This window comes from Lithobates pipiens, unplaced genomic scaffold (genome assembly GCF_037356315.1).
Source record: "Lithobates pipiens isolate NorthernLeopardFrog02 unplaced genomic scaffold, aLitPip1_a1.2 Scaffold_3, whole genome shotgun sequence".
Lineage (NCBI taxonomy): Eukaryota > Metazoa > Chordata > Amphibia > Anura > Ranidae > Lithobates > Lithobates pipiens.
The window spans coordinates 107,569,359-107,583,075 of record NW_027507790.1 but is presented as its reverse complement, the minus strand read 5'-3'; the positions used below and the strand labels follow the sequence as shown (position 1 = coordinate 107,583,075).

At 42.1% G+C, this 13,717-nt stretch overlaps 1 protein-coding gene across 2 annotated transcripts in view; it reads right to left on the bottom strand.

Moving 5' to 3' along the window:
- CUNH5orf63 (chromosome unknown C5orf63 homolog) overlaps positions 1 to 13,717 on the bottom strand; it is a 176,313-nt gene that overhangs the window by 91,264 nt on the left and 71,332 nt on the right. For both annotated transcript variants that reach the window (XM_077462155.1, XM_077462154.1), the window contains one exon: positions 4,521 to 4,628. In XM_077462155.1, coding sequence (XP_077318281.1) covers positions 4,521 to 4,625 — 105 coding nt within the window. In that variant the 5' untranslated portion in view covers positions 4,626 to 4,628. The remainder of the gene's footprint in view (positions 1 to 4,520; positions 4,629 to 13,717) is intronic.

Sequence of the window (13,717 nt, the reverse complement as noted above, 5' to 3'; positions counted from 1 at the left end):
AATAATTGCGCACCTCGTACACTGCATTACAGCAGGAGAGAGCGTTGTGTCAACATCGGAAGAGAGAAGATGATGGCAGAGAAGACCGGGCCAACGCTAGTAATAGAGCTGGAAGAAGATAGCGGAGGAGCCTGGCAGAAGGTGCCAGAGAGCGGGAGAAGACACTGGAGAGCGGGAAAGAGACTGGAGAAGTTGGAAGAGACCCCGAAGTCGGAAGAAGACCCCCGAAGCTGCCAAATAAATTACTTTAAAAACCTGTGTAGTGTGGGTTTTTTTTTATTGACACTTTCCCCCAGGTGAATGGGTAGGGGTATGATGTAATCATTACGCATTCACATAGAGAGGGGTGCCGGGATCTGGGGGCCCCCAAATTCTGATAACCCCCCTCGCCCGCAGACCCTGACAACCAATGGCCAGGGTTGTCGGGAAGAGGCCCTTGTCCTCATCAACATGGGGACAAGGTGCTTTGGTTTGGGGTGAGGGGCCCACAGGGCGCTCAAAAAAGCAGCTGTAAAAATGTCTGTGTACATGCAGCCTTAATGTTGAAAAATGTAAGGTATGCATTTGGGTAACAAAAATATGAACGCAGAAGTTACTCGCTAGGGAGATAAACTCTTGGGGAATCCAGGATGGAGAAAGAGCTGTGGGTCCTAGTAGATGTCAGGCTCAGCAATGCCATGCATTGCCAAGCTGCTGCAAGCAAAGCCCACAGAATATTAGCATGCATTAAAAGGGGTATTTACTCCAAACATTAAACAATAATTCTACCACTCTACAAGACTCTGGCCTGGCTGCCATCCAGTTCTTAGCTCTAATTCCGTGCTGGAACTGCAAAGAGTTCAGAGAAGGGTAATAAATCTAATAAAGGGACTGGAGGACCTCAGTTATGAGGAAAGACCACAAGTTTTGAACTCATTCTCTTTGAAGAGAAGACGCTTAAGAGGGGATATGATAGTAATATACAAATACCTTACTGGTGACCTTAGCATAGGTAGAAACTTTTCAGTGAAAGGGAGTTTAAAAAGATATTAATTGAAATTGGAAGAGAAGCGATCTAACCGTAATCAGCTTAGAGGGTTCTTTACTATCAGAGCAGTAAGGATGTGAAATTCTCTTCCACAAGCAGTGGTGTCAGCAGGGAGCATGGATAATTTCTAAAAAAAACTATTAGGTGGGCATCTTATCGATCGCAACATACAGGTATATACGCTTTACTATTGAAATAAACACATACACACAGACTGAACTTGAACAGGACAGACTGGTGTCTTTTTTAAACCTTGCCGACTATAACTGTAATGTGAAAATATATAACAGAACACATATTGGGCTGAATTTATGAATAAACTAATATATTTTTTATTGTATTGGATATATTTTATAGCAGAAAGTAAAAAATATATTCTTTTTTTCAAAATGGTTTGTCTTTTTTTGTTAATTGCGCAAAAAAATAAAAATAAAGCAGTGGTGATCAAATACCACAAAAAGAAAAAAAAATTGTGGGGGAAAAAAAAAGGACCTACATTTTATTTGTGTACAGCATTGTCAGTTAAACACAGTGCCGTATCACAAAAAATGGCCTGGTCATGAAGGGGGGGTAAATCTTCCAGAGGTCAAGTGGATCTCTCTTTAAAAATTAAACTTCTTATTAATCAAGTGGGCACACCTGAGATCTAGCAAACATTATTATTTAGAGTAAAAAAGCTTTGATTCTGAGCTCTCTTATATGACCTAGAGCCTAAGTTAAGACCACATGGTCTATGACTGCAGGAGCATTGTGGGTATTTTATATTGATAGAAACTGCAGAATTTGTTGTTGTAAGACAAACCCTTGAGATAAGAAAACCAGCTAAGCACAGCCAGGAAACAGAGTCTGTACATGTAATGAGAAAATAATCCCACACAATGTATGTAATTACAGAAACACAGTTCTTAAAACATGAATATACACTGATATGCCTATCAAACTGAGATCTCTTCCACGCATATATCTAGTACAGCCTTTCTCAACCTTTTTAATAGAGGAACCCTTGAAATAGTTCTCCAGTCTCAGGGAACCCTTGCTAAAAATTTGAAATCTACAACTCATGATACATTAGTGTGATGGTCAGTGGGAAGAATGCTCCTTACACTTGTGGTCATTGGGAAGAACTACTGTATTTATCGGCATATAAAATGCACTTTTCCCCCCTAAAATGGGGGGGAATCGGGGGTGCGTGTTATACGCCATTCCACCGCTGTTTCTATTCCTTTCTGCCCCTCTCTGCGGCTTCCCGGAAAGCCGAAAGCCGCCGAGAACGGCCAAGAACTACCGAGCGCCGCCGAGATACACAGGACATCCGCTCTGTATCTCGGCGGCGCCATTTTTAAACGGCAAATACACTAACAAGACTGCAAATGACTGGCAAGACTGCAACGGAAGGCTGCATATGACTGGCAAGACTGCAATGGAAGGCTGCAAATGACTGACAAAGCTGCAATGGAAGGCTGCAAATGACTGACAAAGCTGCAATGGAAGGCTGCAAATGACTGGCAAGGCTGCAATGGAAGGCTGCAAATGACTGACAAGGCTGCGATGGAAGGCTGCAAATGACGAACAAGGCTGCAAATGACGAACAAGGCTGCAATGCAAGGCTGCAAATGACTGACAAGGCTGCGATGGAAGGCTGCAAATGACTGACAAGGCTGCGATGGAAGGCTGCAAATGACGAACAAGGCTGCAAATGACGAACAAGGCTGCAATGCAAGGCTGCAAATGACTGACAAGGCTGCAATGCAAGGCTGTAATTGACGCTGACAAGGCTGCATTGATGGGCATTTAAATGTATGTTTTTTTCCTTAAACTTCCCTCCTAAAAGTTTTTTTCTTTTAAATTCCCTCCTAAACTTGGGGTGCGTGTTATACGCTGGCGCGTGTTATACGCCGATAAATACGGTACATCCTTACAGATAGCTAAAAATATCAATGGTGTCAGAACTTATCCAAGAGCCAGAAATGACACAATGCTGAAGGAAACCCTAGTAACCTCTGGAGGAACCCTGGTTGAGAATCACCGATCTAGTACATGACAAATACTACAATTCCTCATTAAAGTATACTTTTAGACAAAAAGACCCACTCTGCCTTGCCCACCTGAACTAAACACCCCCCCCCCCCCCCACCATGCCATTTACCTAGTTGAGTAGGGTAACCTTAGTCTACCCCCACCATTCACATCCTACAGTCAAAATCTCCCTAACTGATAGCCAGGTCTGCAGGATGAGTCCTTGCGGGCTTGTATAGGGCCACCTCTTGAACATCTCCAGTCTCAGTAGATAGCACCATGCAAACTATGAGAGGATAATTTTGCTGGACTGGCTGTCCTACTCAGGTAAGTAAGCAGCTAGAAAGGGAGGGCATGTTGGTTCAGGTAAGGGGGGTGTGCCCAGTGTACTTTGTAAATTCGGCTACTCTTTAATATTGCACTAAAGCTACATAATACGTTTTAATAATTTAACTAAGATTAATCATTTAGAATTAATATTAATAATTTAACAAGGGCGAATGCTACTTTGTGGAGATATGGGCACTTGAAATCCCTGGGATTCAAGTCACATCACAGAGTGTCTCAAAGATCAGATATTTGTGCGCTCTTGGAACCACGGCCACTAATGTGGGCAGGACTATAAGTGACAGTAACTTCTGCCCTGTATCTGCCAGTCTTGTGCTTGCAGTTGCAGAGTGCTGGCACTATTATAATATAACATGACTCTCCACTCACAACACTACAGTGATGCCAGAAAGTGTCGGAGAGCTGGTTAAAATAAATGCTTTTGCCCAGAGTGAGGCTTTGAGATGAGTGGGCAGTGCTGTGAGGGGTAAGGCAGAGAAAGACCTACCAATACACGGAACCTCCATCACAGTTACTACACTTAAAATTAATTTTGAGCCGAGAGGAGATTGGTTACCCAGCAGACAAAGAGAGGGGGGGCTGCAGTGATGGGCCTCCTGAAGATGGAGCAGTTTCCTTCTGGAAAGTATTTAGAGGCTTTTGTGACAGCAGGGGCAGGATGTGTCATAACAAATTAGAGCACCTACAATTATAAAAGAGGTTTTGTGTGCTCTCCCCTCATTTCCTCTTGCTTCACCTAGCTTGGCCATAGGTCGGTAATATACAGTATATGCATGAAGATGATGGAGATGGTACAGTATATCCTCAACATTTCCCACATTCACCGTTTGAACACATTGGAATAATTCACCAGTTTTTTTTCTTCCTTATTGTTTGTTCATATACATGTTTACTCCAGGATGTTTTTTTGTAATGTCACCAGAAATATTGCTACACCATCTTTTTACAATTCTTTATCTGTAGCTGACAATTCTGCACTATAACCCCAGAAATGCATCTTTCTTATGGAGGAAAAATGAATAAAAGAGAGTTTGGGAAAAACAAAACAAAATCAGAGGTGTGTCCATATATATGTGATTCAAACTCACAATACCAACCTCTCAGGATGCACATACCACGTTGTACCCACCTTAGTAAACAGAGTGAGAACGGGTTTTTCCCTCTGAGTCACATAGCATCTCTTTAGCTCCCTTAGGGGAAACCTCACCTTGTACCAATATCTCAGATGGAACATCTTCTGTAAGAATAACAGACCAGTGCCAAGTCAGAAGCTATAGCATTCAGCTTAAATACCTTTTAAAAAAGAAAACAAGTCTTAATAAGCCAGTCAGTATCAGTGTTGTTTGAAGAAAAGAGGAGTATTTGTGAAACAACTGTCGGAGTGGATTGTGAAGGTACCACTATGTTTATAAAAATATTACAGTAACTGCTGGTGAAAAGACAACGTGCCCATGAATAACTATAGTAGGGAACATTCAAGACAAAGAATATTATAGTCCCTAAATAGTACTGCTAAAAGTTTAAGTCCATATAATAAGATAAATAAACCGTGTTACATTAATAGTACACTCAGGTGGCGCTTAATGCCTTTCCCTCCTTTGCTTTTACCACCATGTTTAGAAGTAGTCACCAGGTCTCTGTGGTTCCATCCCCTGGGTTGTACAGTAATCATGTTTTATTTCATAGGTTTGGTAATCCTTAGCAAATGTTTAAGAATCGGTAGGAAACAGATGTCATCAGCTATGGGTACAAAACTGTTAGGCCCCTTTCACACGGTGCGGTGGTCGGTGGTAAAGCGCCGCTATTTTTAGCGGTACTTTACCGTAGTTTTAGCGGCGATCTGCAGCCGCTAGCGGGGTGGTTTTAACCCCCGCTAGCGGGCGAAAAAGGGTTAAAACTGCCTGCAAAGCGCTGCTGCAGCCGTGCTTTGCCGGCGGTATAGCCGCGCTGTCCCATTGATTTCAATGGGTAGGAGCAGTTTAGGAGCGGTGAATACACCGCTCCTTTCACTGCTCCAAAGATGCATCTAGCAGGACTTTTTTCACCGTCCTGCTAGTGCACCGCTCCAGTGTGAAAGCCCCGCGGGCTTTCACACTGGAGTGAAAGGGGCCGGTTTTTTCAGGCGCTATTTTTAGCGCTGTAGCACCTGAAAACCGCCAGTGTGAAAGGGGCCTTAGTCAACATGAACAGTTTGTAAAGGGTTTGTTAACACATCCTAGTCCTTTAAAGCAGATTAAACAGTACAGTGCTTGTGCTGTGTGATCTGCCCTCCATCTAAACTGTAAAAAAAAACTCCCTGAACCTGTCACTTCCTGTAAGCCCTCTGAGACTACGATAACTAGGGCTACTCAGCCCTGACCACCATTGTCAGAGTAGATCCCTCCGTCATACACCGCACTACTCTGCTCTCCTCTCTCACCCCCTCACTCCCTCCTTCCTGCCTGTCAGCTCACTCTCTGTGTCTCTCAGCGCCTCCCGCCACTATTAGTAAAAAAACAAAAACCTTCTAAATCCTTTCTAAAAACATGAGTTCTAAATAGCTATTTAGAGCGGTCTTCAGGCCGGTCACATGACTTTCGGCTGCTTTATGCCCTGAGATAGGGCTTCTGCGGAAGGAGCTAGGCAGCCATATGATTTCCCTGGCTGACATCAGAGGGAGATCACAATCCTTCCTGCAGTAGCCATTTATCGGAGCAGAAAAACCGCCACGATTCACGTGACCAGCCTGAAGACAGCTTTAAATTGCTATTTAGAACATTTGTTTTTTGAAAGGATTTACATAGCATTGAGCAGTTGGAAGTTTTTAAGGTTTAACAAACACTTTAGTGCTTACTTATACTGCTAGCTTTAGTAAATCGATACGAAGATATATTATATTTACTTGTTTTAAACTTTTTTTTTTTTTTTTTTTTAACATTTCTTCAGTTGCTTCCTAGTTTCTAGCCATAGGGGAAATTATATCATACATCCAATAGGTTCTTTGGGGATTTTTTTCTCTTTCTTTTGAAGGAGGGGTTTTCTCAGCTAAGCACACTCTCCTGCCTGCATTGCCAAAACCAAGGGCAAATATCATCTCCCCTTACTCAAGATAGCCATGACTAGAAACGCTAAGGGTGTTTTTCAAAAAGATTTTTTAACTAAATAAAGCATGGATATGGATGGATGGGCAAGTTTGCTTTGAATATTAAAAATTAATTAAATTAGCATTTTCAATTTGTGGTGCTCATATACAGTTCTCCTTTAACCACTTAGGGACCAAGCCTTTTTCTAAGATTTGGTGTTGCTAGAAAATTACTTAGAACCTCCAAACATATATATTTTTTTTCTAACACCCTAAAGAATAAAATGATGGCCGTTGCAATACTTTCTGCACAATGTATTTAGAAAAAATACTTTTCTTTAAATGAAAAAATAAGCCAACAGTAAAGTTAGCCCAATTTTTTTTAGATTGTGAAAGATGATGTTACGCGAGTAAATTGATACCAAACATGTCACGCTTCAAAATTGCACCCGGTCATGGAATGGTGACAAACTTTTACCCTTAAAAATCTCCATAGACAATGTTTAAAAAATTCTACAGGTTGCATGTTTTGAGTTACAGAGGAGGTCTAGGGCTACAATTGTTGCTCGCGCTCTACTGATCGTGGCAAAACCTCACATGTGTGGTTTGAGCACTATTTTTATATGCGGGCGCTACTCACGTATGCGTACATTGAATATAAACATCCCTTGTAATAGAAAAAAAGCATGCCAGGACCTCTTAAATATGAGATCTGGGTTCAAAAAGACCTCAGATCTCATATTTACACTAAAATGCAATAAAAATAAATAAATAAATAAAAATGAAACGCCATTTAAAAAAGTTCCTTTAAGAGCTATGGGAGTTAGTGACCTTTTGACGTCGCTTCCGCCCTGCAATGATATGGAAGACAGGTGGGGGCCATCTTCCCCTCACTTGTCTCCATGCTTAACAAGGAGAAGAACCTGATCACCCCTGCTGCAACCGACGGCTCCGGTAAGCAGCGGAGAGCACTGGAGCACAGCGGGAGGGGGGCCTCTCCCGCCGCCGATAAAAGTGATCTTGTGGTGAATCTGCAGCAGAGACCACTTTTATCTGAAAGCGTACCGTCCGCTGAAGAAGAGGATTCTGGGGTTATAGTAGCTAGCTGCTGCCATAACAACGCTACTCTCCTCTTCAAAGTAGCGAAGTAAAACTATGGCAGCTGGTCCTTGAGTGGTTAAGCAGTGGCGGCCGCTCCATTAGGGGTGCAGGGGCACCGCCCCTTTAATCTGTGAGTTCGGCCCCTAATCTACATACAGGGTGCCGGACGCATAATTTCAATGGAGATTTTGTTTCTCCGAAGCACATGATTAGAGCCTGAGGCTCTAATTGGCTTAAAAAAAAAGGCGGGTTTGGGGCACAGTGCACTGAGCCCACCGAGTTGTGCAACATGAGCAAATTAACATTCGCTAATGTCTTCCTGCTTCTCTATCCGGTCAATCAGGAAGCGGGTCCTGAGACCCGATTGGCCAGGGAGTCTTCTGGCAATTCGGGGCTCAGGACCCACTTTCTGTTCGGTTGGATAGAGAAGCAGGAAGACATTAGCGAATGTTAATTTGCTCATGTTACACAACTGGAAAAGAAGCATCAGTCCCTTAGCAAGCTGGAGCGAGGGAAGAGATGGAGTGGACAGATTCAGCGATTGCCCTGATTGCAGTTTGGAGAATCAGTGGGAGCTGGTGCAGAGAGCAGTGCAAGTACCAAGGCCACCCTGTGCACGGGGAAGGGAGGGGGGGGGGTGGTGGTGTCGGTATGTGCAAGTGAGGGGGGCAATGGTTCCAATGTCTTGTCTATTCATACATTTTAATATTCCGCCCCACTATTCCCAATCTTTATCAAACCTCAGCTACACCTGTACGCAGTTGTAATTTTCCTTTCCCAGACAGACTACGAAGGTTTCTCTCATTTGCACAAAATAGATGTTTACACTCTAAGCTTCTATATTGTCGATGGAGGATGGGCCCAACATAGCCACTGTCATTTCCGAACTACCATATCATAAATTTAGAATGAAATGCACAGAAAGCTTCTGAAATGTTCTGCATAAAATGACTAGAATATATTACAGTGTCTGAGCAGAAAGCCCAATGGCAAATTTTGAGTGAGGATGAAATCAAACATGAAATAATAGACTGGGGCTTTCTGCAGCATCTGATACCTAGCAGGAAACCTCTTAGCAGAAAGAAATATTATAACTGCTGCAGCCTTTCATAGGAACAAAACCAACACAGGATGCAACACTATTTTGTAGCTACACTGGATGTATTGTGAATTAAATTCTGCAAAATGTGCTTTTATATTTAGAACTTGTCAGTATGTGACAAAGTTCTTTTGTAATATTACTTTATAAAATTCAAAAACATATTTAATAGGAAAGTTCCAATTTTAATCCAACTATAATACAGCCAAATGGGTTTCTATACTATATCTAAACTGGACCCCTTGCTGCAGACAACTCTATTATCTTATACAACTCTTATTATGAGATAATCAAGAAATAGCAGAGCTGGGTAAAAACAAACAGGCTTCTCGGTCCCGGCACCAGCAAGGAAGATCTTTTCTAATGCCAACAGGATTTAAATTATGATTATCAGTTTATTAAAGTAAACCTTTCCTAAAAGAAATATGGGGGCTGCCATTGCTGACATCCTTATACAATTGCTAGCTGCCTGGCTGTTATGCTATTATATATGTTATATTATTCAAATATTAAAATACTGCCGCAAGAGGATCAAAATAACAGCCACACAAACTAGAATCACAGAAAGACAAATCTGCATCCATTATTCTTCCAGGAAAGGTTTCTGTGAAACAGAAACTGTGCTGACAAATATAGGCTACCATTGATGGTCTTCCCTTTGGAATTTCCTTAGCATGACTAGCAGGTAACTTACATAGTTACATAGTAGGTGAGGTTGAAAAAAAAAAGACACAAGTCCATCAAGTCCAACCTATGTGTGTGATTATATGTCAGTATTACATTGTATATCTCTGTACGTTGTGGTCGTTCAGGTGCTTATCTAATAGTTTTTTTAAACTATTGATGCCCCCCACTGAGACCACCGCCTGTGGAAGGGAATTCCACATCCTTGCCGCTCTTACCATAAGGAACCCTCTACACAGTTTAAGGTTAAACCTATTTTCTTCTAATTTTAATGAGTGGCCATGTGTCGTATTAAACTCCCTTCTGTGGAAACGTTTTATCCCTATTGTGGGGTCACCTGTATGGCATTTGTAAATTGAAATCATATCCCCTCTCCAGCGTCTCTTCTCCAGAGGGATTAAGTTCAGTGCTCGCAACCTTTCTGCATAACTAATGTCCTCCAGTCCCTTTATTCGCTTTGTTGCCCTTCTCTGCACTCGCTCCATTTTCAGTACCTACTTCCTGAGGACTGCATACTCCAGGTGAGGCCAGACCAGAGTCTTGTAGAGTGGGAGAATTACTGTTTTATCTCTGGAGTTAATCCCCTTTTTAACGCATGTCAATGTTCGGTTTGCTTTGTTAGCAGCAGCTTGTCATTGCATGCCATTGCTGAGCCTATCATCTACTAGGACCCCCAGGTACTTTTCTATCCTTGATCCCCCCCCCCAGAGGTTCTCCCCCCAGTGAGTAGATTGCATTCATATTTTTGCCACCCAAATGCATTATTTTATATTTTTCCACATTAATCATTTAAGGACCGAGCCTCTTTTTGAGATCTGTTTTTTACAAGTTAAAAACTGTTGAAAATTACTTAGAACTTAAAGCTCACTTAAAGCGGGTTACACAAAGGAACCCCCAAACATACTTTTTTTTCTAACACCCTAGAGAATAAAATGGCGGTCGTTGCAATACTTTCCGTCAAAAATACACTTCTTTGAATTAAAAAATAAAAAACAGTAAAGTTAGCCCATTTTTTTATATAGTGAAAGATGATGTTATGCAGAGTAAATTGATACCCAACATGCCATGCTTCAAAATTGTGCCCATTCTTGGAATGGCAACAATTTTTTACCCTTAAAAATCTTCATACGTGATGTTTAAAGGAAAATTCTACAGGTTGCATGTTTTGAGTTACAGAGGAGGTCTAGGGCTAGAATTATTGCTTCCATGCTATTGATCGCGGCGATACCTCACATGTGTGGTTTGAACACCATTTTCATATGTGGACGATACTCACGTATGCATTCGCTTCTGCACGTGAGCTCGGCGGGATGGGGCGCATTTTTTTCTCATTTATTTTACTTTTTATTTTTACGCTGTTCTTTAAAAAAAAAAAAAAAAAAAAAAAAAAATCTGTCACTTTTATTCCTATTACAAGGAATGTAAGCATTCCTTGTAATAGAAAAAAAAGCATGACAGGACCTCTTAAACATGAGATCTGGGATCAAAAAGACCTCAGATCTCATATTTACACTAAAATGGAATAAAAAAAAAAGTAATTTAAAATTTTTTATTTTTTTAAAATGGCCCTTTAAGAGCCATGGGCAGACGTGATGTTTTGACATTGCTTCCGCCCTGCAATTGTATGGAGATGGGTGGGGGCCATCTTCCACTCACTCGTCTCCATACCAAGGAAGGAGCAACATGCGATCGCTCCGGTAAGCAGCAGAGGGCACCGAAGCACGGCGGGACGGGCCCTCTCCCGCCGCCGATAAATGTGAGCTCGTGGCGAATCCACCGCAAAGACCACTTTTATCTGAAAGTGGACCGCTGGCTAAAGAAGAGGATACTGGGGTTATGGCAGCTAGCTGCTGCCATAACAATGATATTCCTCTTCAATTTAGGATGTATATCAGCATGTGGCAGTCCGTAAGTGGTTAAACCTCATTTGCCATTCATTTGTTCAGATCTCCTTGAAAGGTTTCCACATCCTGCGGAGAAGTTATTGCCCAGCTTAGCTTAGTGTTGTCCGCAAATACAGAGATTGAACTGTTTACCCTATCCTCCAGGTCATTTATGAACAAATTAAATAGGATTGGTCCCAGCACAGAATCCTGGGGGGCTCCACTTTCCACCCCTGACCATTCCGAGGACTCCCCATTTATTACTTCCCTCTGAACTCACTTTGTTTTTAATCCATGTACACACACTATGGTCCATGCCAACAAACCTTACTTTGTACAAAAAATAGATTGGTTTGGCAAGAACGATTCTTCATGAATCCATGCTGATTACTGCTAATGATACCGTTTTCATTACTAAAAACTTGTATATAGTCCCTTATCATTCCCTCCAGGAGCTTGCATACTATTGATGTTAGGCTAACTGGTCTGGAATTCCCAGGGATGTAATTTGGGCCTTTTTTAACTATTGGTGCTACATTGGCTTTTCTCCAATCAGCTGGTACCATTCCAGTTAGTAGACTGTCAGTAAAAATTAGGTACAATGGTCTGGCAATTACTTGACTAAGTTCCCTAAGGACCCTTGGGTGCAAGCCATCTGGTCCCGCAAATTTTTTTTAACCGCTTTCTGACCACCTCACGCAGATATATTGTGGCAGAAGGGCACGTACAGGCAGATTAACGTACCTGTACATTGCCCTTTAAGAGGCCGTGTCCGCGATAGTGGGTCCCCCAAAAATGCACAACAGACCCTTATCCGAGCATGCAACCTGGCAGGCCGCAGGAAAAGAGGGAGGACGAGAGAGCGACCCCCCTTCCTGAACCGTACCAGACCACATGCCCTCAATATGGGGAGGGTGCTTTGGGGTAGCGCCCCCCTCAAAGCACCTTGTCCCCATGTGGATGGGGAGAAGGGCCTTATCCCCACAACCCTTGCCCAGTGGTTTTCGGGGCCTGCGGGCAGGGGGCTTATCGAAATCTGGAAGCCCCCTTTAACAAGGGGACTACCAGATCCTGCCCCCCCCTGTGTGAAATGGTAACGGGGTACAAATATACCCCTAACATTTCCCCAAAAATGCCTTGGGACAAGTCCTTTATTAAAAAAAATCTAAAATAAAACTGTCCCACTGAGTCGTCTTCTTCTTCTCGTGCTCCAAAAAAAAAAAAGGCACCTGCCATAAGTGATGGGCCTCTCAGGTGACAGTTCTTCTATAACTGAGGGCGGGGCCACACAATGACATCGCCGGGTGACCCCGCCCCCCTCTGACGCACAGGAACATCCCTATGGCTTTCCTGTAGTGTCAGAGGGGACAGGGCCACCCGGTTACGTTTCCTAGTGACCCCGTCCCCTCTGATGGGTCACCTGGTGATGTAGTAATATACCTGTATCTGCAATACTTGTTCTCAGTGAAAATTACATTGCAAACCTCCATAGATGGACACAGCAGACCGATTATGGATAAAATCCCAATCAGCTGCATAAGGTTTTTTTTGTTTTGTTTTTTAAGACGTACCCATGATTTACCTAATATATTTCTCATATGGGTGGTTGTCCTACTATGGGCTTTCAGTTCTAGCCCTGGTCATGTGTTCTGACAGCATATGTTTGAACTGCTTTTGCTGCTATGACCAACACATATTATACAGTACTTGTCCTTAGAAGACCAGAAAGCCAAATATCAAACATTCAATAAATATTTTCTCTACAGCACACAGTATGCCTCCAATGTACTAAGATACTCAACTAGTAACTGCACAAAGCATCCATCATAAACTCAATATAAGTTTTCTATTCATCATGAGCAATGTCAGGTCATATGTCTTGAATGAGGATTAAAATGCAGCAGTGTGGACTAGCAGTAAGTGCATTACTGAAAGGGAGGCCTTTTAGTCTGGAAAATGGAAACTCGGCTGATAATGACAGCAAGTAGGAAACAGAAATTACATTTTACAAATGCTTTATTAAACCAACAAAATAAAAGATAACCAGACATGCAGCCAGTGGTATAGAATCAGATTTGAAGGGAAACAATTACATCATTAAAAAAAATAAAAAAAAATAAACAACTATCTTGCAGGATAACTACAACAGTGAGTTTATCAACATTTCAGTAGCAATGAACAGCTATAAAATATCTATGCACGCATGACTGTACAGCTCCTAACAGTATTGTGATCTATTCCATCCCAGCATTCAATTATAAATTACACAGAACATGAATATCAATAAAGATAAAAATAAATCGGACACTTGATCTGGCTGCCACGGTTCTTGCCCACCTGGGGATTTTAAGTGCTTTCATCCAACTTTAGGTGCTCTAGCTCCATCTGTTTTTTTTTTTTTAATGACAGAACCCACTGATAATGGTCACAGCAGTTGGTCTGACCATTTAAGTATCCTAGAAACAAATTGTCAGGTGGTTTTACTGAGAAGCTACAAA